Genomic DNA, 25,068 nt, shown 5'->3' on the forward strand with positions numbered 1-25,068 from the left:
AGACTGAGAGGAGCTCCGTTCAATCAATTTGGCCTGGATTTTATATCCCGTCCCCGACGTGAAAAGGCTGTGCTTACGGAATTGCACCAAGCAATGGTTGAGGCTACTGCACACAAACGCACACGTGTACATGTGGAGAATCGTGTCTCTTAGAGTCTCTCTCTCTGTCTTGCCGCCGCTACACATTGTCATTACCGTGTGGCTTTGCAACATGGACCAGAGAGGAGGCTCCTCTGGTGGAAAGGGCCAAGTTTCATGTGGCATGCTGTCTGTTACATGGAGAACAGAAAGACCTGCCCCTTATTCATCAGCTCAGGATGTCCCGAAGCACTCAAATTGCTTTTGAAATATGAAGATCGCTTATTGTCACGAGTAGACTTCAATGAAGTTACTGTGAAAAGCCCCTAGTCGCCACATTCCGGCGCCTGTCCGGGGAGGCTGGTACGGGCTGGTACACTACTTTTGTAGTGGATATCAGAAACACGGCAGCCAATGTGCGCGCAGGAGGGTCTTGTACATGTCGACTGAGCCATTCCCCCCCCCACTTCACCCCTGCCATGATTGAGTCTGCCTCCAATTACCATGGCCATCGGCAGCTCCGCAGCATCTCGTCCAGGTGCCGATTCCAAATATGTCCGGCCTATTTCCCTTCTAACCATGGCACAATTTTGTTTTATTTTCCACCAACTAAACAACAATCGCTTTGCGGATCGACCAAAAAGAGATAAAAATCTGAAATGGAATAAGTAAGAACAAACCATGCGTCTGGGCAGTAACTTTCCCATCCGCCACATTCTCAAGCCAATGCTCAACCTGCGCTGTCTCCGTTTGATATCGGGTCCGTTAAGTTAACGCCGCATCCTATTCTGTTAACATGTAACAGCAAGGCACCAACAGGCACTACAACCGTTTGGGGAAAGTCCAAGAGGAGCCCATTCAACGACAACAGCAAAAAAAAAACCTTTGCTACGAAAGGCGGCACGGTAGCACAGTGGTTATCACTGTTGTTTCACAGCCCCAGGGTGCCAGGTTCGATTCTCCGGCTTGGGGCACTGTGTGCGGAGTCTGCACGTCCTCCCCCGTGTCTGCGTGGGTTTCCTCCGGGTGCTCCGGTTTCCTCCCACAAGTCCTGAAAGACGTGCTTGTTAGGTGAATTGGACATTCTGAATTCTCCCTCTGTGTACCCGAACAGGCGCCGGAATGTGGCGACTAGGGGCTTTTTCACGGTAACTTCATTGCAGTGTTAATGTAAGCCCTCTTGTGACAATAAAAGATTATTATTATTATGAGGCGCTCGTGATTAGTGCTTCTGGGAAGTGGAGCGTTTGTTTGAGGAGAGTACTGAGATGGATCGGGAACGGTCCGGATTTCTGAAGCTCCGTTTCTAAAATTCCTTCTTTCCTGATTCAAATGTCTAACCTCTTGCGAAAACTCCCATGGCATGACACACACGTGTTAATTTCTTAAGTTAAATATTTATGCAGGCAAAAGGCAAAAGTGAAGGGTTCCTTAATGGCTTGAGCAGATCCTTTTCAAGGGGCCAGGCTGAGCTCGCCACTTCCTTTGTGCAACGCAATTCCTACAATAATTCCCATGTGTACTTTGATTTCGGGACTGTAAAAATGACTGCATTTTTGTGGCTATTTTCATATGTTATCTGAGGCGACCGACTTGCTGTTTAATTTGTACAGTTAGATCTTGGCAGTCTGCAAACGGTAATTAATGCTCAGCCCTGAAAACACTTCTGGTTGGGATACTGTTTTGAGAAGTGAGTGCTCAAACCGTTCCGAGTCACACGAGCTGATATTTGTCCTAATCTTTTCACCCTTTCCTCCCCTCGCACTGTCTGCCTTCCGATAAAAAATTCATCATTTCAATTAAGTGCTGTAAATAATTAATGCTGGCTGCCGTCCCAAACTTGTTCGGAGTGAATTATATTTTCAGCTTGGCAAATATTGAACAAAGTCACAAACCGACCAATATCGCAGAATATGGGCTTCCCACAAGGTTTAATCACTTCCATCAGATGGCTTCTCCATTGCAAGTACCATCTTTGTCGTTAGTTGGCCGTTGAGGCGACCATCGATTCACTCAAGACACGAGTAGAAGTAAACTGTGGCTTTAATCGACTTACAAACTGAGGGCAGGCTCACAAGACCGCAGCACTTTATACTTCCGGTTGTGGGAGGAGCCATGGGCGGAGCCAAGGGCGGAGCCCTGTACAAGCTCCTCATCTCCCCTGTGGGCAGAGCCGCGCAACGGCTCACAGATGGAGCCCACAGGGACACAGTGATGCACAGTGTGAATTATACATTCACCACGGCCGTATCGTTCAGATACTATAGTCCTCGGAACTTCCCTCCGCCACTTACTGAACAACGTTACATCTCATTTGCTCCACTTCTGATTCCTTAAAGAGGTGTGAGCCTTGGCTGAGTGCTGGCATCTCCCATCTCCAAATCAGCAGGTTTAGGATTCAAATCCAATTCCAGAGACATTTGGATGGGATTTTTCAGTAAAAAACGGCTGCAGCCCCCAGTCAAGCCCAAGACATCAGCCTCTCTCGCCCCCTGGGTCTTCTGACACACCCAAAATTGCCACCTCTGGATTGGGGACCAACTTCACCTTCAGGATCTCCGACATAACGTCGGCAAACCCCTGCCAGAATCCCCCAAGCTTCGGACATGCCCAGGACACGTGGACATGATTGACAGGCCCCGTCATACACCACCCTCACCGATCCTCAAAGAACCTGAACATCCGTGCCAACGTCATGTGTGCCCTGTGGACCACCTTAACCTGGATAAGACTATGATGTGGAGATGCCGGCGTTGGACTGGGGTGAGCACAGTTGTCTTACAACACCAGGTTAAAGTTCTACAGGTTTGTTTCAAACACTAGCTTTCGGAGCACTGCTCCTTCCTCAGGTGAATGAAGAGGTGGATTCCAGAAACATAGGTATAGACAAAGTCAAAGATGCCAGACAATGCTTTGAATGCGAGCATTTGCAGGTCTTTACAGATCCAGAGAGAGGCGAAAAGAGGTGTGAATCGTCTCAAGCCAGGACAGTTGGTAGGATTTTGCAAGCCCTTGGAGAACGCTTACCCGGAGATCAGGGGCTGAATGCCCTTGACTGCTGAAGTGTTCCCCGACTGGAAGGGAACATTCCTGCCTGGCGATTGTAGCACGATGTCCGTTCATCCATTGTTGCCAGGCAGGAATGTTCCCTTCCAGTCGGGGAACACTTCAGCAGTCAAGGGCATTCAGCCTCTGATCTCCGGGTAAGCGTTCTCCAAGGCGGCCTTCAGGACGCACGACAACGCAGAATCGCCGAGCAAAAACTTGTTCACTGCAGGTGAGGTTTTTCTCACCTTTTACAATTGGTCTGTACCTTAGTTGACTCAATGTTCCTGTTGTGCGTGTGTGTGTGTGTGTGTCTGTGCCAGCAGTGTGCGAGAGAGACTCACAAGAAGACATGTTACATTGTCTACCGTGGGGCAGCACGGTAGCATGGTGGTTAGCATAAATGCTTCACAGCTCCAGGGTCCCAGGTTCGATTCCCGGCTGGGTCACTGTCTGTGTGGAGTCTGCACATCCTCCCCGTGTGTGCGTGGGTTTCCTCCGGGTGCTCCGGTTTCCTCCCACAGTCCAAAGATGTGCGGGTTAGGTGGATTGGCCATGCTGAATTGCCCGTAGTGTCCTAAAAAGTAAGGTTAAGGGGGGGGGGGTTGTTGGGTTACGGGTATAGGGTGGATACGTGAGTTTGAGGAGGGTGAGTGATCATTGCTCGGCACAACATGGAGGGCCGAAGGGCCTGTTTCTGTGCTGTACTGTTCTATGTTCTATGTACTTGCAGTACAGAGACTAGCCACCCAGCCCAATGAGTCTGCAATGCCCTTAATGCCCTCGATGCAACTCTTTCCTCCTCATTTACTTAATCCCACCGGATCCACATGGCTTGAATTCCTCCCTCGCTCAAGGCTTATCTAGATTTGCCTTAAATGCATCTAAATTATTTGATTCAATACCAGCTCATTGTAGTGGGTTCCACAGTAGCGCAGTGGTTAGCACAGTTGCGTCACAGCTCCAGGGTACCAGGTTCGATTCCCCACTGGGCCACTGTCTGTGCGGAGCCTGCACGTTCCTCCCCGTGTCTGTGTGGGTTTCCTCCGGGTGCTCCGGTTTCCTCCCACAGTCCAAAGATGTGCGGGTTAGGTGGATTGGCCGTGATAAATTGCCCTTAGTGTCCAAAAAGGTTAGGAGGGGTTATTAGGTTACGCGGATAGAGTGGAGGTGTGGGCTTAAGTGGGGCGCCCTTTCCAAGGGCCGGTGCAGACTCGATGGCCGAATAGCCTCCTTCTGCACTGTAAATCCTGTGATCCTTACTCTTCTTTGCAAAAGGGAAGTTTCTCCAAGTGGTTTCCACCCAGTACTCAACGTCAGTTGTACAGAGCTCCTCTGCATCTCAATTCCATCCGGCCGGACGTTAGCCCCTGCCATTTCCTTGCTCTTTCTTTTGTGTGGGCTCGTTAACCTTGTATAGCTGCTCTGCGTGACTTGTGTGTCTGTGCCCCAGATCCCTGTGCTCCTTTCCACCATTCAGAGTATGGACACTTACAATAATCATCTTTATTAGTGTCACAAGTAGGCTGACATTAACACCGCAATGAAGTTACTGTGAAAAGCCCCTAGTCGCCACATTCCGGCGCCTATTCGGGTACGCGGAGGGAGAATTCAGAATGTCCAATTCACCCAACAGCACGTCTTTCGGGACTTGTGGGAGGAAACCGGAGCGCCCGGAGGAAACCCACGCAGACACGGGGAGAACGTGCAGACTCCGCACAGACAGTGAGCCAGGGAATCGAACCTGGGACCCCAGAGCTGTGAAGCAACAGCGCCAACCACTGTGCTACCGTGCCACCCGCAAGGAGGGTATCCTTTGCCCAGAGTGATGAGAAACGCCCTGATCCCCCGACAAAATATATCGTCCCACATTCAACCGCGTTAAAGCTTGATTGCTAACTGCATGTCTATTCTGCAAGGTGCTGGATGACTTGGTTGCCGCAGCGCAGGAGAGGCGGTGCAGTTGTCGAGGGGGGGGGGGGGGGTGTAGGGGGAGTTTGGGCTGGGAAAAATGTGCTGGATATAAGAAAAATGGAAGATGAGGAATTTCCCCAGCGTCTGTCAGAAAATGTAAATTGTTCAAGATGTTTGGGAATCGGCTTTCATGATGGATCCTCTGGTGAGGTGGATCACCGCAGCTAATCGCTAAAATGCTGAAGCTGCGCCCAAACTATCACTTTGTTAGCGGGTTTGCACATTGCTAACCAGGAGCACAGTCTGTTCTGTGTTCCTGGTCTGGGTGGCTACAGCCTGATTGTTAGTTTATAACCACCCTGTGTGTCAGGAGGGACAAGTGGGTGGTCCTCCGGCATCACGTTCCAGCTGTTATTCTGTCCTTTTGATCTGTGAGTGCATTCCTGCACTGCATAGGGACCCCCCCTCCCACCCTCCCACCTGCCTGGCCTTCATGTGACTCCAGATCCACAACACCCCCCCCCCCCCCCCCCCCCACGCCCACCCTGAAATGGCACAGGCAGGCACTCGGGTCAAAGGCAGTTAGGGATGGACAACACATGGAGCTTTGGCCCAGCGACGCGCACGTCCCGTGAGAGTTTCAGAAACAAAATCCTCCGGAGTCCACGGGGGGGGGGGGGGGAGGGGGGGATCGTCAAGTGAACTGAACCGTCCCCCCTGAAGCCGGGCCCCACAAGCATTTGGGCGAAAGCTCGCACAGAGACAACTCTGAAGGGCAACCGTTCCTGAACGGCGGCAAAGCATCTCCCCCCCCCACCACGTCCCCATTTCCCCAACATCTCCAATGGACATTGATTGCGGCAAATGTCGCCAAGGTAAGCCCCGAGACTAGTCAAGGCGAATCGAAGGACAGCCATCGGCGAAAGCTGCTCTTCCCCATTGGCATACCAAAGTGATCAGCGCCCGTCATCGGTACCCAGAATCCCCAGTGTGGGGACATCACAATCACCCAGAGGGGGGAAAAGGAAAGGCTTCTCTTCAACGGTCTGATGTGTGTTTCAGCCTGTCACAACCTGCATCCATCCAGCTGGGACTGATCGTTCCCGAGTGCTGATTGGGTTGTGAGTTAACTGGCACGAGTGTGAGGTCTGTCGAAGCTGACAGGAAGGAGTGAGGACCCCGAGATGTGTTATCCTGTGTCAACACTGCCGTTCCGCTGAATCAACGTCTTCCTTGTGAATTCTTTGGACTCCCCCTTGGACCGTTTCCTCCACATACGTAGGCAAGGCCAGCGTCCAGGAAACTGTGTGTTTCACACGCGCTGAGATAACAAAATAAAAGGGTACGCTGAGCCTTCACTGCAGACAGTGGTGTGAAGCTCCAGGAAATAGCGCTGCCGTGCTGATGGTCAACTTCCAATAAATAGCTTTGAGCTTCCTCATCGCCTGGCTGTGCAGCTGGAGTCAGTATCCCTGTGGAGGGAGCGCAGTGAGGGCTTACCAGGCTGATTCCTGGCATGATGGGACTGTCAGACAAGGAAAGATTAATTTGGTTAAGATTATATTCATTGGAGTTTAGAAGAGTGAGAGGGGATCACATAGAAATCTATGGGCCGGGATTCTCAGATCCCGCGCTAGGTCAGCGAATCGCCATGGGGGGGGGCGCTGGAATTGCGCCACGCCACTCCGACGCACCGGTCAGGGGCCGTTGAAAGAGACGATTCTCCGCACCTCGACGGACTGAGTGCCCGCTGAGTTCGGCCGAGTCCCGCTGGCGTGGGTTACGTATGGTCCCACCCGGCGGGACCTCTGGCGGCGGGGGGCCGTCCTGGTGGGGGTGCGGGGGAGGGATCCAACTCCGGGAAGGGGGGGGGGGGGTTTCCTCCACGGTGGCCCGGCCCGCGATCTGTGGAATTCACTCCCACGGAATGTAGCTGAGGCCTAGAGATTGTGTGATTTCAAGCGGAGTTAGATATAGCTCTTGGGGCTAAAGGGGTCAAGTCGAGATCATGGGATTAAACTTGATGATCAGCCATGATGATAATGAATGGCAGAGCAGGCTGGTAGGGCCAGCGGCCTCCTCCTGCCCCTATTTTCTACGTATGTTTCCTTGTGTGCTGGTGAATAGAACATAGAACATAGAACAGTACAGCACAGAACAGGCCCTTCGGCCCTCGATGTTGTGCCGAGCCATGATCACCCTACTCAAACCCACGTATCCACCCTATACCCGTAACCCAACAACCCCCCCTTAACCTTACTTTTTAGGACACTACGGGCAATTTAGCATGGCCAATCCACCTAACCCGCACATCTTTGGACTGTGGGAGGAAACCGGAGCACCCGGAGGAAACCCACGCACACACGGGGAGGACGTGCAGACTCCGCACAGACAGTGACCCAGCCAGGAATCGAACCTGGGACCCTGGAGCTGTGAAGCATTTATGCTAACCACCATGCTACCGTGCTGCCCAAATACTTGGTGAAAGATTGCTGCCTCTGCAGCGTACACTCTGACTGAGAAACCTTTTTCCACACAGTGAGCGGTTAAGGCCTGGAAGTGGCTACCTGAGAGCCTGGTGGGGGCAGGTCCACTCTTGGCTTCCAAGGGGAAATTGGGTTATTTTCAGGAAAGAAAGAATGTGCATGGTTACGGGGCAAAGGCAGGAGAGCGAGGCTGGGGTGGGGTGCTCGTTCGGAGAGCTGCCACACACCCCGATGGGCAGGATGGTGCCATTCCGTGCTGTAGCATTCTGCGATTCTTAAATTGTGTACACGTGGGCCCGCTGGCGAGGCCACAGTTTAATGTCCGCTCCTCGTCGCCCGTGGGAAGGTGGTGATTCACAGTAGAAGCACGGGCAGCACAGTGGTTGGCATTGTTACTTCACAGCTCCAGGATCCTTTGGGGCAGCAGGGTAGCATGGTGGTTAGCATAAATGCTTCACAGCTCCAGGGTCCCAGGTTCGATTCCCGGCCGGGTCACTGTCTGTGCGGAGTCTGCACGTCCTCCCCGTGTCTGCGTGGGTTTCCTCCGGGTGCTCCAGTTTCCTCCCACAGTCCAAAGATGTGCGGGTTAGGTGGATTGGCCATGCTAAATTGCCCGTAGTGTCCTAATAAAAGTAAGGTTAAGGGGGGGTTGTTGGGTTACGGGTATAGGGTGGATACGTGGGTTTGAGTAGGGTGATCATGGCTCGGCACAACATCGAGGGCCGAAGGGCCTGTTCTGTGCTGTACTGTTCTATGTTCTATGATCCCGGTTCGATTCCCGGCTGGGTCACTGTCTGGGCGGAGTCTGCACGTTCTCCCCGTGTCTGCGTGGGTTTCCTCCGGGTGCTCCGGTTTCCTCCCACACGTCCCGAAAGACGTGCTGTCAGGTGAATTGGACATTCTGAATTCGCACTCCGTGTACCCGAACAGGCGCCAGAGTGGGGCGACTGGGGGCTTTTCACAGTAACTTCATTGCAGTGTTAATGTCAGCCTGCTTGTGACAAGTGAAGATTGGGGAAAAAAAAAAAGAGTCTGGTACACAAAGGGTTAATGTGTGACTGAGTCGAGGACGGCCCCCCCACACGGGGATATAGGAAGGCACATTACCCAGACCGAGGGTCGGTGTGGTGTTGGCCAGAGATTCTTGATAAGATCCAGGATGGAGATGTCTTGCGACTTGGCTCTGAAGCGAGAATTATTCTTGAGGTTGTTTGTCCCCCGGTGTGGGAGAGGGAGAAACTGGGGATGATATAAAATCACTGAAACCCTACAGTGCAGGAGGAGGCCATTCAGCCCATAAAGCCTGCGCCGACCCTCTGAAAGAGCACGCTGCCTAAGCCCACTCCCCTGCCCTATCGCCGTAACCCCACCTAACCTGCACATCCTTAGCCTGGGACTGCAAACGTGCAAACTCTACACAGACAGTCACCCAAGGCTGGAATAACGAACCCAGGTCCCTGGCACTGTGGGGCGGCAGTGCTAACCACTGCGCCACCGTGTCGTCCCAACACGCCACGATTAAAAAGAGGAAATCGTGGATTTTGTTGGTGAACTGAGCTGAGGTGGGATCTGAACACCCCCCCCCCCCACCTGTCAGCTCGCCCCTTCAAAGGGGAAGGCCGCCCATGGTCATCTGCGTCTTTGCTGTTCCTTGTCCCCTCTCTGGGGGGGAGGGGGGGGGGGGAGTCCAGAGCCAGGGGGCACTGTTTCAACATTCGGGATCACCCTTTCCTGGCAGCGAAGACGAGGATTGTTTTTCTCTCCCGGAGCGTTGTGCGCGTTTGGAGCTGCCTGCCCGAGAAGGCGGCGTGATTGAGCATCTGTCAGGCGGAGGTAGACAATTCCTGTTGGACAAGGGAGGTGGATGGGTATGTGGAACTCGTGACGCCAACGGATGAGGCAAGGTGGTATTGAATGGTCCAGCAGGACTCGAGGGGCCAAGTGACCTGCTCCTGCTTCTACTTCCTCCGTATTGCTTCTGGACCAGAGGCAGCCTCTGGGTTACCCAGTCCAACCACGTCAGCGCTGTGCTCCCATCACAGAATCAGATGGCGGCGTTCCGGTAAAGATAGATAGTTTTTTGAAGAATAAAGGGATTAAGGGTTATGGTGTTCGGGCCGGAAAGTGGAGCTGAGTCCACAAAAGATCAGCCATGATCTCATTGAATGGCGGAGCAGGCTCGAGGGGCCAGATGGCCTACTCCTGCTCCTAGTTCTTATGTTCTTATGTTCCCATTGATAACAGCCCATTCCCAGTGCTCTGCTCTTCCTTTGTAACCTTTAGTGAAGTTGTCTTTCTCCAAATATGTATCGGCCTCATTCATTCTGCCACGTCATTGGCGAACTTTGCTTTGACGGAGAATTATTCCCCCCCCCCCCCGCTTTCCAGTCTCACCACCCAACACCACCCCCACACTTTGTATCAGAATTGTCGCACTCTACAATCAAAACAGGAAGTACTGGCTGTAGCTTCATACCAAACTTTGTTTGCTGACTGCTTTCCAAAGAGGATGGGATTAAGTGTAATCAAAGCAAGATGCAGCGGGCCTGGTGCCCAAGACCGACGGGCCCAATTCTATTGAGGCCAGCCTCTGTGTGTCGTGGGGCCTGTTGTGTTTTGAATCCCGGGCTCTGTCTGCAAACAGAATGGATTTCCAATCTCACGCCACCTCGAGCGCAAAGGAAAAACCTCCCGCCCGCCCGCCTCACGTGAGCTGGATCTGTGGACGTTCCCTGAGAATCAGAATTGGGGGGAGGGGGCTGGAGACTTGCAGCCGAGTCGCTCGCGGGGCGACTTCCTGCAGCAGCTGGGCAGATCTCCGGGCGAGATTTGTGCTGCTGTTGTTGATGCTGCCGACTGCTTTCTGCCTCACGACAAAGCAGTCGAGCCTTTATTCAGATTACACGCATCATTAAACTCTTAAGGAGAACTCTCTCTCTCTGCCCAAAGCGCTGGAAGAACGTGGAACGAGCGACCACGAAGAGCATTCGGAGAGCATAGCATGGACGCGCTTCAAAGGGAAGTGGGACACGCTCGTGAGGGGGAGGCTGGGGGGAGACGTGCCCGCTCAGCATGTCAAATGTTGGCACACGCTTCCCTGGAAACAGAGGAGGCTGAGGGGGTGAGGCCTTTAATGATGGAAGGTTTTGATGGAGTGGATGCAGAGGGGACGGGCGGCACAGCGGTTAGCACTGCTGCCTCGCAGCGCCAGGGACCCGGGTTCGATTCCCGGCTGGGTCACTGTCTGTGCGGAGTCTGCGCGTTCTCCACGTGGGTTTCCTCCGGGTGCTCCGGTTTCCTCCCACGATCCAGAGATGCGCTGGTGAGGTGGATTGGCCGTGGTAAATTGCCCTGAGTGACCAAAGGTCAGGCGTGGTTATGGAGTTACGGGGATAGGGCGCCTGGACAGGGTGCTCTTTCGAAGGGTCGGTGCAGACTCGATGGGCCGAGAGGCCTCCTTCTGCACTGCAGGTAATCTAACTGACATCTCACTGTATCCTACTTCGTGAACTTGTTTCCAAGGGGCCTGGATGCTCATTACTCAATAAAAACAGAAGACAGCTTCACCCCATTGAGGTCGAGAACCTCACACAAGCATCCGCAGAGCAAGTTTTAAAGAAATACCGGATCGAATACAACCATAGAAATGAGGAATTGCCTCAGGAGAGAGAGGGAGACCATTCGGAACATTGAGTCTGGGCAGAAACGTCAGCACTGGGCATTTGTCCAGGCTGGGTAATCATTGGGCATGGCTTAATTTTACACGCTAAACTTTATCAAAAATCTTCTGAGAGTCCAAATAAATGACGGGCTGGATTGTCCGATCCCCGACACCAAAATCATGTTCGGCGACGGGGCGGAGAATTGCCGATGACGCCGAAATCGGGGGGGCGGTGATGCCTTCACGATGCCCCCCCCCCTACCGAAAATGGTATGCCGAATCCACGGCCTCCACACGTTGGCTAAGGCCCGCCCCCCCCCCCCGATGCTCCGCCCCCGACCGGTCCAGTTCCCGACGGCGTGGGCCTCTCATGGTCGCACCCGTCGGGAACTCAGCGTGACGGGCTGCGGACTCTGTCCAGCGCCGCCAGTCAAGGGGAGGGCCGATCCGCGGGCAAGGGTGGACATATTCGGAGCCGGGGGGGGGGCAACGTGGTGGGGCGGTCCAGGGCGCGTGAGCCAGCCGAAGGAGGGGCCCCAATCGCGGGCCGGGTCCGCAAACGGTATCCGCCATGAAGCACGGCGTGGTCTCCAGGCCGTATCAGCAGCTAGAGCCCATGCTCTACCCTGCCTCCCTGCTGGCCCCCACCAAAACGGGGAATCAGGGGCCGATTTGAACAAAGAACAATTACAGCACAGGAACAGACCCTTCGGCCCTCGCAGCCTGCGCCGATCCAGATCCTTTATCTCAAACCGTCGCCTATTTTCTAAGGATCTGTATCCCTCTGCTCCCTGTATCGGTCTAGATACATCTTAAATTACGCTATCGTGCCCACCTCTACCACCTCCGCCGGCAAAGCATTCCAGGCACCCACCACCCTCTGCGTAAAGAACTTTCCACGCATATCTCTCCAGCTCCTCTTTCCCCCCCATCTCTCCGGCTCCTCTCCCCCCATCTCTCCGGCTCCTCTCCCCCCATCTCTCCGGTTCCTCTCCCCCCCATCTCTCCCCCTCCCCTCCCCCCCATCTCTCCAACTCCTCCCCCCATCTCTCCGGCTCCTCTCCCCCCATCTCTCCCCCTCCCCTCCCCCATCTCTCCAGCTCCTCTCCCCCCATCTCTCCGGCTCCTCTCCCCCCATCTCTCCCCCTCCTCTCCCCCCATCTCTCCCCCTCCTCTCCCCCCCATCTCTCCCCACCTCTCCCCCCCCCCCCATCTCTCCGGCTCCTCTCCCCCCCCCATCTCTCCGGCTCCTCTCCCCCCCATCTCTCCCCCTCCCCTCCCCCCCATCTCACCCCCTCCCCTCCCCCCCATCTCTCCGGCTCCTCTCCCCCCCCATCTCTCCGGCTCCTCTCCCCCATCTCTCCGGCTCCTCTCCCCCCATCTCTCCGGCTCCTCTCCCCCATCTCTGCGGCTCCTCTCCCCCCCATCTCTCCGTCTCCTCTCCCCCCCCATCTCTCCCCCTCCCCTCCCCCCCATCTCTCCGTCTCCTCTCCCCCCATCTCTCCATCTCCTCTCCCCCCCATCTCTCCGACTCCTCCCCCCCCATCTCTCTGGCTCCTCTCCCCCATCTCTCCGGCTCCTCCCCCACCCATCTCTCCCCCTCCTCTCCCCCCCATCTCTCCGGCTCCCCTCCCCCCATCTCTCCCCCTCCTCTCCCCCCATCTCTCCCCCCCTCCTCTCCCCCATCTCTCCCCCTCCCCTCCCCCCATCTCTCCACCTCCCCTCCCCCCCATCTCCCCGGCTCCTCTCCCCCCCATCTCTCCGGCTCCCCCCCATCTCTCCCCCTCCTCCCCCCCCATCTCTCAACCTCCCCTCCCCCCATCTCTCCACCTCCCCTCTCCCCCCATCTCTCCGGCTCCCCTCCCCCCCATCTCTCCGGCTCCTCTTCCCCATCTCTCCGGCTCCTCTTCCCCCCCCATCTCTCCCCCTCCTCCCCCCCATCTCTCCGGCTCCTCTCCCCCCCCCATCTCTCCCCCTCCTCTCCCCCCATCTCTCCCCATCCTCTCCCCCATCTCTCCCCCTCCCCTCCCCCCATCTCTCTCCCTCCCCCCCCCCATCTCCGGCTCCCCCCCATCTCTCCCCCTCCTCCCCCCCATCTCTCCGGCTCCTCTCCCCCCATCTCTCCGGCTCCTCTCCCCCCCCATCTCTCCGGCTCCTCTCCCCCCCATCTCTCCCCCTCCTCCCCCCCATCTCTCCCCCCGTCTCTCCCCCTCCTCCCCCTCCATCTCTCCCCCTCCTCCCCCCCATCTCCCCGACTCCTCTCCCCCCCATCTCTCCGGCTCCCCCCCCATCTCTCCGGCTCCTCTCCCCCCCCATCTCTCCGGCTCCTCTCCCCCCCATCTCTCCGGCTCCCCCGCCCCCATCTCTCCGGCTCCTCCCCCATCTCTCCGGCTCCTCTCCCCCCCATCTCTCCGGCTGCTCTCTCCCCTCCCTCCCCATCTCTCCGCAGTTTTCCTGGCGTAAGACACACCGTTTTTACACCAGCGTGGGAACAGAGCCTCCAAATCGGGGAATGCAGTCCCACACATACTGGCTCCCTCCCCTTTATCAACTCTACTGGTTACATCCTCGAAGAATTCCAGTAATTTGTCAAGCATGGTTTCCCCTTTGTAAATCCATGCTGACTCTGTCCAATCCTGTCACTGTTTTCTAAGTGCTCTGCTAGAAAATCTTTGACAATGGATTCTAGAATTTTCCCCACTGCCCACGTCAGGCTGACTGGTCTATAATTCCCTATTTTCTCTCCGCCTCCCTCTTTGAACAGTGGGGTTACATTCGCTCCCCTCCAATCTGTAGGAACTTGTTCCAGAGTCTATGGAATCCTGGAAGATGACCACCAATGTATCCACTATTTCTCGAACCACTTCCTCAAGTATCTGGGATGTGGATGGTCAGGCCCTGGGGAATTATCCGCCTTCAAACCCATCAATTTCCCCAACACCATTTCCCTACTAACATTGATCTCTTTCAGCTCCTTCCCCCTCACTAAATTCAGCGTTCCCCAACATTTCTGGTCTCTTATTTGTTTCCTCATATGTGAAGACAGAACCAAAGTTTAGTTGCTTAGCCATTTCTTTTTCCCCCCCATTAGTCTTCGCCAGTCTCCACAGTCGGTTTTCATGTTCCCTGTCAGCTTACTCTCTTGCTCTATTTTCCCCCTTTTTTTTAAATTTAGAGTACCCAATTCATTTCTTCCCCAATGAAGGGGGCAATTTAGCGCGGCCAATCCACCTACCCTGCACATCTTTGGGTTGTGGGAGCGAAATCCACGCAAACACGGGGAGAATGTGCAAACTCCACACGGACGGTGACCCAGAGCCGGGATCGAACCTGGGACCTCGGCGCCGTGAGGCAGCAGTGCTAACCACTTATTTTCCCCTTCTTAACCAGTCCCTGGGTCCTCCTTTGCTGAATTCTAAACTGCTCTCAGTCCTTAGACCTGTTGTTTCTCTCGGCCAATTTGAATCCTTCTTTCCTTGGATCGAACACTATCGCTAATTTCCCTTGTAAGCCATGGATTAGCCACCTTCCCCGTTTCACTTTTGTGCCAGACAGGAAGAAACGATTGTTGATGAAAACTTCTATCATATGACGGTGTATCAGCCATCGTCTGTCATGAGCTTTGAGCTGGCTGTCAGCATGTTGCATGTTGGGTAAACAATAATTGGGGATAGATTGGGCTGAAACAGCGAAGAAGAAATGATTTCTTGATGAACTCGGCCTCTCAAACCCGCTCCGCCATTCAATGAGACCGTGCCTGATCCACTGAATTGCCACAGTGCAGAAGGAGGCCATTCAGCCCATCGCGTCTCACTGACCCTCCGACAGAGAACTCGACCTTGGCCCATTCCCCCGCCATATCCCTGTGACCCTGTGGCTAATCCACACAAGCTGCACATCTTTGAACACTAGGGGGCAATGTAGCTTGACCTATCAACTTAACCTTCACATCTTTAGACTGTGGGAGGAAACCGGAGCAACCGGAGGAAACCCACGCAGACACGGGAAGAACATGCAAACTCCGCACAGTCACCTGAGGTCAGAATGAACCCAGGTCCCTGGCCCCGTGAGGCGGCAGCCCATCCGATTATAATCTCAACGCCACATCCCAGTCTCCGTCGATAACCTTTCACCCCCTCGCTGATCAAAAATCTACCTGGCTCAGCCTGAAGAATATTCGAAGATCCTGGGCGGGATTCCCTGAAATGGACACAGAGTGTCTGCGCCGTCGTGAACCCTCTCGCGTTTAACAACGGCGCGAAATGGGTGCAGGCAGTACCGATTCTGGCCCCCACACAGCGCTGGAGCGGTTCACACCGCTCCAGCCTCCCTTCCCCGCCGCACCAACCCGCGAATGCGCGGGGGGGGCTTCCTCAACGCGCCAGCCCCGCCGCAACGTGACGCGTGGGTTCAGGGTCCGGCCGCGTATCAAAATAGGGCCGGAGCTGGAGAGGCCGGCCCGCCGATCGGTGGGCCCCGATCGAGGGCCAGACCCCATCGGAGGCCCCCCCCCCCCCCGGTGAAAGAGCTCCCCTCCCCACCCCACCACCCGCACAGGCCGCCCCCCCGACCCTGCACGCAAAGTTCCCGCCGGCTGCGAGCAGGTGTGGACAGCGCCGGCGGAACTCTGCCATTTCCACCCGGCCGCTCGGCCGATTAAGGCCGGAGAATCGGCCGCCCGGCCGCGGACAGCAGCCCTCGCCGAGCGCGCCGGTGCAAATGGCGCCGATTCTCCGCTCCTCGGAGCATTGCGTGCCCGCGTCGGGGTGGCGCGGTTGCGGCCATTCCCCGGCCCGGTGCGGGGCTCGGAGAATCCCGCTGCCTATGCCCACTGCCTTTTGAGGAAGAGAGTTCCAGGGACTCGGGACCCTCAGAGAGGAAAGAATTCTCCTCATCTCTGCCTTAAATTAGTGACACCGTATTTTGAAACAGTGGCGCCAGTTCTAATTTCTCCCACACGTGGAAACGCCCTCTCCGCAAAGGTAGCCTGGATGTTTGGTAGCACAGCGGGGCAGTTGGTCAAAGGTACTTGACACCTATTGTCAGAGATTGGGAGCCTGTGTGACCAAGTGGGTCAGATAGGCGGCATGGTAGCACAGTGGTTGGCATTGTTGCCTCAGAGCGCGAGGGTCCCGGGTTCAATTCCCGGCTTGGGTCACTGTCTGTGCCGAGTCTACACGTTCTCCCCGTGTCTGCGTGGGTTTCCTCCGGGTGCTCCGGTTTCCTCCCACAAGTCCCGAAAGAAGTGCTTGTTGGGTGAATTGGACATTCTGAATTCTCCCTCTGTGTACCCGAACAGGCGCCGGAATGTGGCGACTAGGGGATTTTCACTGTAACTTCATTGCGGTGTTAATGTCAGCCTACTTGTGACACTAATAAAGATTATTATAAGTACACACCTTGGGGGCGATAAGTGCGCGCGCCGTCGGGAACGCCACTTGGGGTAGTTGGGCCGCGCCAATCTGCGCATGCGCGGGGAACTTCCTATGCGCGCCGGCCCCGAAGCAATATGGCGTGGGTGTTCAGGGGCCGGCCGCGGCGGAATGTAGGCCCAGGAGGGCGGGGGGGGGGGGGGGGGAGAGGCCGGCCCGCTGATCGGTGGGCCCCGATCGCGGGCCAGACTCCTTCGGAGCCTCCCCCCCGCCCCCCTCCGAGCGTTCCCGCCGGCAGCGACCGGGGTGGACGGCGCCAGCAGGACCCTGTCGTGCCAGAGCGGCCGCTCGGCCCATCCGGGCCGAAGAATTATCCTCGAGGTCTCGAAACATAAACTCTGTTTCTCTCTTTCCACAATGCTGCTAGACCTGCAGAGTTTATCCAGCATTTTCTGTTTATATTACTGGATAGACTGGCACAGGGTCTCCCGACGTTCAATTGAATAGACGATCAAAAACATTTCCCCCAACACACCCGCCATGCCAGTGACCTGAAATCCGGCAAGAGTTGTGCATCCTTCAACATGGAACACAGATGGTGACGTACAGCACCTTCATGGCTGGTGTGACACAGGAATTTCACGTGCATTGGTCTCCTATTGCCCTGGGATTGAGGGGGCCAATTTCCCAACCGTGCGAATTGTGAGGGGATCTGCAGGCCCCCTCATTACCCAACCAATCCCTCCCTCCCCGCCCCCAAGACTGAGGGCAATCCCTCCGCCAAATCATTCTCGCCCTCCCACCAGGCGTCGAACCCTCCGATGTCCTTGAGTTCACAACAATGCTTCCCCAAGCCAATCCCCGTATTCCAATCGCGACAACGCTACACTCCGGAACGATTCTCCCTCCCACTGTTCCCAAGGCGGGTGCGGAGCCCCTCGACTGGACTCTGCGGGTGGGGGGGGGGGGGGGGGGGGGGGGGGGCTTCACCCAGGTTGCAACACTTTACAAAGTCTGAGATACATCTGCAAATGAAACAGAAGAGGTTTTACCTCGTCATCCGAGGGCGGTGGTGGGGGCTCTTTAATAATCTGAAACAAGACACAAGGAGAGAGAGAGAACAGAAATTACAAACATGCCAGAATGGTTGCACAGTACAAGACATTGTGTGAAGACTGGTGTGATGCCATGCCAAGTTACTTGGGGCCCCCTGCCGTGCAGGGCAGGAGCGTAATCACCAGAACCTTTCACACTTTCTTTCGTAGGGTCTGTCCAAATTTATGGGGCATTGTTGGTGCTGACCGATGTTGTGCTGAATTCCGCCAGCCTTTGAACAATGTATCGTTGTAACTGAAAGGTTGGGCCCCTTGCCAGCCAGGTTTGCCACCTTCCATGTGCGCAGTTTCCTGGGTGTTTACCCACACTGAGAAAGGCTGTCGCGCGGAGATCTCTCACTCCGCCTCAGGGACTCAGCGCACCACCACCTTCTCAAGGGGCAATTAGGGACGGGTAATAAATGCCGACCCAGCCAGCAATATGCACACCCCAAGAAAACAATGCTAAATAATCCAGGCTGATTGAGAGGAGGGAATCATTTCAGAGTTATATTTTGGTGCATTTATTGTGGGCCAGCAATCATAAAATCATCTCTCTAATCTGCGTTTTGGCCTCAACTACTTGCCACAGATTCACCGCTCTCTGGGTGAAGAAATCTCTCCTCACCTCCGTCCTAAAAGGTTTACCTCTTATCCTCAAACTATGACCCCTAGTTCTGGACTCCCCCACCATCGGGAACATTCTTTCTGAATCTACCCTCCCCAATCCTGTTAGAATTTTCTAAGTTTCTATGAGATCCTCTCTCACTCTTCGAAACTCCAATGAATATAATCCTAACCGATTTAGTCTCTCCTCATATGACAGTCCCACCACCCCAGGAATCAGCCTGGTAAACCTTCGCTGCGCTCCCTCCATAGGAACAACACCCTTCCTCAGTACTGCACACACTACTCCAGGGGCAGCCGCACTAATGCCCTATACAATTGCAGGAAAACATCCCCATTCCTGTACTCAAATCCTCTCGCTATGAAGCCCAGCCTTCTTTACTGCCTGCTGTACCTGTGCGCTTACTTTCAGCGAGTGATGCACGAGGACACCAAGGTCTCGCTGAGTATCCGCCTCTCTCAATTTACCCCCATTCAAATAATAATCTCCCTTCCTACTTTTGCGACCAAAGTGGATAACCTCACATTTATCCACATTATACTGCATTTGCCGTTCATTTGCCCCCTCACTCAGCCTGTCCAAATCCCACTGAAGCATCTCTGCATCCTCCTCACAGCTCACCCTCCCACCCAACTTGTATCATCTGTGAATTTAGAGATAATAAAGTTAGTTGCCCCAGCCAAATCATTAATATATAATGTGAACAGATCCCTACGATACCCCACTGGTCACTTCCTGCCAATCGGAAAAAGACCCATTTATTCAAACTCTTTGCTCGCTGTCTGCTAACCAAAACATCTCAAAACATTACCCGTAATCCCATGTGCTTTAAAATTACATAATCATCTGCCATGTGAGACCTTGTCGAAAGCCTTCTGAAAGTCGAAATGAATAAGGTTCTCCCTCGTCTACTAGTTACATCTTCAAAGAATTCCAGCAGATTCATCAAGCCTGGTTTCCCTTTTGTAAATCCATGCTGACTTTGTCTGATTACACAGCTGCTTTCCAAACGCTGTGCTGTGCAACCCTTGATAATAGACTCTTGCAATTTGCCCACTACCGACGTTATGATCATGGGTCTATCCTTCCCTTTAATCTCTCCACCTCCCTTTTTGAATAGCGGGGTTTGTATTAACTACCCTCCAATCGGTAGGAACCATTCCAGAGTCCAAAGAATTTGGGAAAATGAGGGATGTTCAAAACCGTCCAGGGTTATGTCAGGGTCAATAAGGAGAACATAATTCCAAAGGTAGACCGTTCAATAACCCGAGGAGACAGATTGAAGGGAATTGGAAACCTCAGACAACAAGGGAGCTTTAAACTCTCCACGATGAGCTATGATTTTGAAAGCACTACTCAAAAGGACACGAAAAATAGATTCAACTGTAACTTACAAAAAAAACAATTGGATATATATATACTTGAAGCCCTGAGGACAGATTGGTGGGTGGAACTAATTGGTTCTTTGAAGGGGACAGCACACATCCAATGGGCCAAATGGTCTCCATGCATGCTTCATATGTTTTCTGTTCTTTGAATGTAGAACTCCAGCCTATTTTGACTCTACACATCTCAGCTCATCATGATGTATCGTTCAGGGGTGCTTCATAGGATAAGAGTATCGTTGGCTCGGTCATCATTTATCATCCGGCCCCCAATTGCCCCCTGAGAAGGTGGTGGTGAGCCGCCTCCTTGAACCGCTGCAGTCCCTGCGATGTAGATACAGCCACGCTTGGGGAGGGAGTTCCAGGATTTTGACCCAGCGACAGTGAAGGAATGGTGTTACACTCCCTCGTCAAGATGGCGTGTGGCTTGGAGAGGAAGCTGCAGGTGGCGGGGTTCCCCGTGTGCCTGCTTGTGTGCCGTGTCCCTTGTCCTTCTCGGCGGTCAGCTCCAACAATCAATTTGTGTCTCATCAACGATGGGAAAACTGTGGCTGGTGTAATGAGATTGCAACGCTCTGGATTGATCCCAGGACTTACCACAGTGCAGCACAGAGGCCAGAACCACCAGAGGAGAACCAGTGTCAGGAGCAGGAACAGGATCAGGAGTGCGATAGCCAGAATTGTTCCGTCAGACTGCAGGGGAAACAGAATCGGAGAGCTCGATTAATAAATCCTGACCAGACACTGAGGACATGCCCTTGTTAACCCAACCTGCCCGTGGTGTAATCAAATGCAGAAATGTTGTCACAAATATTTCCCACCTGTGACAGGACAGTTAAAAAAAAAAAAAAAATCGCTTGTCAATTTAGTGAGTCTTGTGATAAACAGGTGACCAGGGGTGTGGTCACCATAAAGCTGCCAAGAGAGATAATTTGGGTGGGGAGTTGGGGGGTGGGGGGGGGGGAAGAAGCAACTGATTACCATTGAGGTGTCTCTGCTTTTGACCTGTCTGTCGCATCCACCCATTTAAAAAAATTGCAACATGTTGCTGTGCAGAGGGACCTGGGTGTCCTTGTGCCTGAATCGCTAAAAGTTGGTTTGCAGGTGCAGCAGGTAATTAAGAAGGCAAATGGAATTTTGTCCTGCATTGCAAGAGGGATAGAGTTTAAAAAAGGGAGGGTGTGTTGCCGCTATATGGACTGCTGGTTGGGCCACACCTGGAATGCTACTTGCAGTTTTGGTCTCCTTACCTGGGAAAGGATGTACTGGAGCGGGGGCTGAGGAGATTCACTCGGTTGATTCCGGAGTTGAGGGGATTCGCTCATGAGGAGAGATTGAGTAGACTGGGACTATACTCATTGGAATTTAGAAGAATGAGGGGGGGGGATCTGACAGTGAATATGTAAAATTATTGAAGGGAATAGATTAGATAGAAGCAGGGAGGTTGTTTCCACTGGTGGGTGAAAGCAGAACAAGGGGGCCATCGCCTCAATATAAGGGGAAGCAGATTTGGGACTGAGTTGAGGAGGAACTTCTTCACCCAAAGGGTTGTGAATCTATGGAATTCCTTGCCCAGTGAAGCAGCTGAGGCTCCTTCATTAAATGTTTTTAAGGCAAAGACAGACAGATTTTTGAGCAGTAAAGGAATTGTTGAGCGGGCGGGTAAGTGGAGCTGAGTCCACAAAAAGATCGGCCATGATCTCATTGAATGGCGGAGCAGGCTCGAGGGGCCAGATGGTCTACGTTCTGATGTTCTTATTTATGTTTATTTCTGTTGCTGGGGACCAGGAGTGGGTGCAGCGGTGCATACATTTTGTGGTTTGGTGAAACATTGCTGATCTATCAGGTATATTTGTATCTGACAGCCCCACAGAGGTTGGTGATACGCACATGAGTTTGCACTGACTGTTTGTGTGGCCAGTCTCTGGTTTGTTTGCTTAATCTCCGCCCGATCTCTCTGGATTCCTATCTTATCTTTTTCTTTTCCTATACGTACCTGCCTGGAAAAACTGTGACAGACTGACTGTCTCTCCCCTTGGCTGCGGCCACAGGGGTCAATAACTTCAGCATTGCCCGTGTCTGCTTGCGGACAACCTTTGCGAACGTTTGTTTTGGGTTGCAACCTCATTTGATTGTCTCCCTTGTTCGGCCCAAATGACATTTATCTCTTTATTTTTTTCATGAATTGTCAGAGAAGTGATTTGTGCGCAGGCGGAGGCCATTCGGCTGGGCGTTCCTGTACTGGCTCTGGAGAAGAGCTACCCAGTTAATCCCAATTTCCTTGAGCTCCGACTGGGCCACAAAAGGGAATTGGATGAATCTTCAGTCGAGAATTTTAAAAAGTGCGAGGATGCGGGAAGAGTGGGAGTAATTGGATTACTCTTTCAACGCGATTTGATGGGGCAAAACAGCCTCCTTCTGTGACGTCTATCCTATGATTCCATAATGAAATGAAAATTGCTTATTGTCACGAGTAGGCTTCAATGAAGTTACTGTGAAAAGCCCCTAGTCGCCACATTCCGGCGCCTGTCCGGGGAGGCTGGTACGGGAATCGAACCGTGCTGCTGGCTTGCTTGGTCTGCTTTAAAAGCCAGCGATTTAGCCCAGTGAGCTAACCCAGCCCCTAAAGGTACAATGGCAATGAAAGTTGCCTTCACCCAATGTCTGCTCAGACAAGCTTTTTTTTTTGAATCTTCAGGGACTGTACCGGGGGAGCAGCTTTGGGAATGGGAGCTTAGTTCCGCCCAGTCATGGGAGCACCTCCGCCTGGTTCCCCCTCCAAGCCTCGAGCCACCTGGAAATACATCGGTCGTTCCTTCACCGTCGCTGGGTCAAAATGCTGCAGCTCCCTCCCTAACAGCACAGTGGATGTACCTACACCACGCAGACTGCAGCGAGTTGAAGAAAGCAGCTGACCACCACCTTCTCAGGAGACAACTAGGGGTGGGCCCAGCCTGCGACGCCCCCCCCCCCATCAATTATTATTATTTATTTTAAAACCCCCAATTGAAACTCCTGAGGCAGGTCTGGACGGGGTGAGTGGACAAGCTCCACGGCTCCAGGTTTTCGAGCGCACAGAAATAAATTTGGATGGGATGGAAAGGGTTGAGTCGAGTGCGCAGTGACATCCTTGTGGTTTCTGTGGGGGTCTGAAGAACGGATTTGTTGGCAGACTTTGAAGCAGGACGTTTGCACGTGCATGTCGAGGTTTAAACAGTTGGGCTGAAAGAGCTCGATCAAATGTAAGGACCGGCAACGTCGCCGCCGGTTGAAAAAGCCACCTTTTCTCTTGAATTCCATGATTCTGGACTTCCAGAACCACGGCAAACAGATGGGAAAAGATCAGAGCTGTGGCAGGGCTCCAGGGCTTGTGTTGCAAAGCAGTAACGCTGGCCAAGTATTGTCGGGTAATGTAAGGTCTGCGGTAGAGGCAGTGAACAGACTGTAGATCTTTCAGAATTAAAACGTTCCTCCTTTGTGTTGGTCAACCAGTTTGGTCTTTGTCCTTGCTGCTCCGGCTTCTTGGGAAGGCCGGTCCAGGAAAGGGATAGCCGCTATCAAGAGGAACTTTTCAATAATACAGGCAGGGTTGATTTTTTTTCATCTCTGTGGGGATATTGGCAGGAGCTATCATCGGGTTACTGTCCAGCCGCCAACTTTAGAAACGGAAGTGGGAATAACTCACAGCATCGGAGAGTTTGAGAGTTTTGTAATCACCATGTCGTTAAAGCGAAAGACAAAAGAGTTACGCAGGAGCCAGCAGCACTAAGTGGCTCTGGAGGACTGGTGGTCACGCACAATGGGAACCTGGACATGTGTCGCCCTCGGCCCAACCCACCCACCCCTGCCCCCACCCCCCCTCAAAACGGGGGGTGAGTGACCACCCCACCCAATACCGGCAAGCATCGCCCCCCCCCAACCCCCAGAGGAATGGTGGTCGCCAGCTACCCTTATGCGTGTGGTCCAAGTCCCAGGTGCTCAGGGTTGACAAGCCATGGCCAGCAGTGGAACCAGCAACGTTTCACTGGCAACGGCAGGAGAGTTAGAATCTTGAGGGGCGAGAGCTGCTCGCAGTCGGAGGATCCTGGGGGGGGGGGGGTGGTTCCGTTCAGCACACTTGACGAAGGCAGCACCACACCCGTCCATCTTCAATTCAATTCATAGCGCTCACTGTAGCTGAAAATGGGGTGCTCGTGTGAAGAGGAAAGAACACGGAACTATGAGGCATGGAGTAATCAGCAGAGGACTTGCCCTTGAGTAAATAACCACCACTACCATCACTGAATTCCCCCACTACCAATAACCTGGGGGTTACCATCACCCGAAACTGAACTGGACTAGCCATATAAATGCTGTGGCTACCAGGGCAGAGCAGAGGCTGGGAATTCTGCAGCGAGTAATTCACTTCCTGACCCCCCCCTCCCCCCCAAAAGCCTATCTACAAGGCACAAGTCAGGAGTGTGATGGAATACTCTCCACTTGCCTGGATGAGTGCGGTTCCAACAACACTCAAGAAGCTCGACACCACCCAGGACAAAGCAGCCCCGTTTGATTGCTCCCCCTTCCACAAACATTCACTCCCTCCACCACCGACGCACAGTGGCAGCCGTGTGTACCATCTACAAGATGCACTGCAGTAACTCACCAAGGCTCCTTAGACAGCACCTTCCAGACCCCCAACCTCTACACCGAGGACAAAGGCAGTAGGCACCACCACCTGGAGGTTCCCCTCCAAGTCACTCACCACCCTGACTTGGAAATATATCGGCCGTTCCTTCACTGTCACTGGGGCAAACATCCTGGAACTCCCTCCCTAACAGCTCTGAGAAGTTGAGCATGACTATCATGCTCTGCGCTCCTCAACTGGAGATGGGCAGAATGCACTCTCTCAGGGTGATGTGTGTGGGGTGGGGGGAGGGGGGGGGGGGGAGAGAGGCGGTACCAGCCACGGGCAGTGAACAGTAACCCTGTCATCCACCCCCACATGTGGGGGACAGCACCTCTGTGGAAATGCAGACTGGACAAACTCTGCAGAAGTCATTAACTATCCGTCTCTCAAACGGATGTACGTCCGATATTTTAGTCTCCTTTCCCCCAGTTTGATTTCCAGCAATTGCAGTTTTGGGTTGTTTGTTTAAGTTCTCATTTATTTTTGTTGGCAGTCCCCTTGAAAGGCTTACGTTCATTTTTTCCCCCACGTGCTGACAAGTTCTGGTTGCTTCCCTGACTGAAAACTGGTGGGTTAAGAAGCAACTTTACCACCCCTGCACCCCAAATTGTAATAGAAACTTGGAGCAGCCAATAATTGTTTTCCAATTCAGGGGCAATTTAGCGTGGCCAATCCACCCGCATCTTTGGGTTGTGGGGGTGAGACCCATGCAGACACGGGCAGAATGTGCAAACAA

The 25,068-nt window shown here is 53.7% G+C and overlaps 1 protein-coding gene across 1 annotated transcript in view; it reads right to left on the bottom strand.

The window, feature by feature from the left end:
• The window catches only part of LOC119957482 (anthrax toxin receptor 1-like), a 170,625-nt gene that overhangs the window by 43,397 nt on the left and 102,160 nt on the right, over window positions 1-25,068 (bottom strand). Inside the window, exons 13-14 of the mRNA XM_038785576.1 lie at window positions 20,261-20,356; window positions 17,609-17,647 (exon numbers count right to left, since the gene is read on the bottom strand). Coding sequence (XP_038641504.1) covers window positions 17,609-17,647; window positions 20,261-20,356 — 135 coding nt within the window. The remainder of the gene's footprint in view (window positions 1-17,608; window positions 17,648-20,260; window positions 20,357-25,068) is intronic.

This window comes from Scyliorhinus canicula, chromosome 26 (assembly GCF_902713615.1).
Source record: "Scyliorhinus canicula chromosome 26, sScyCan1.1, whole genome shotgun sequence".
Taxonomy (NCBI): Eukaryota; Metazoa; Chordata; class Chondrichthyes; order Carcharhiniformes; family Scyliorhinidae; genus Scyliorhinus; species Scyliorhinus canicula.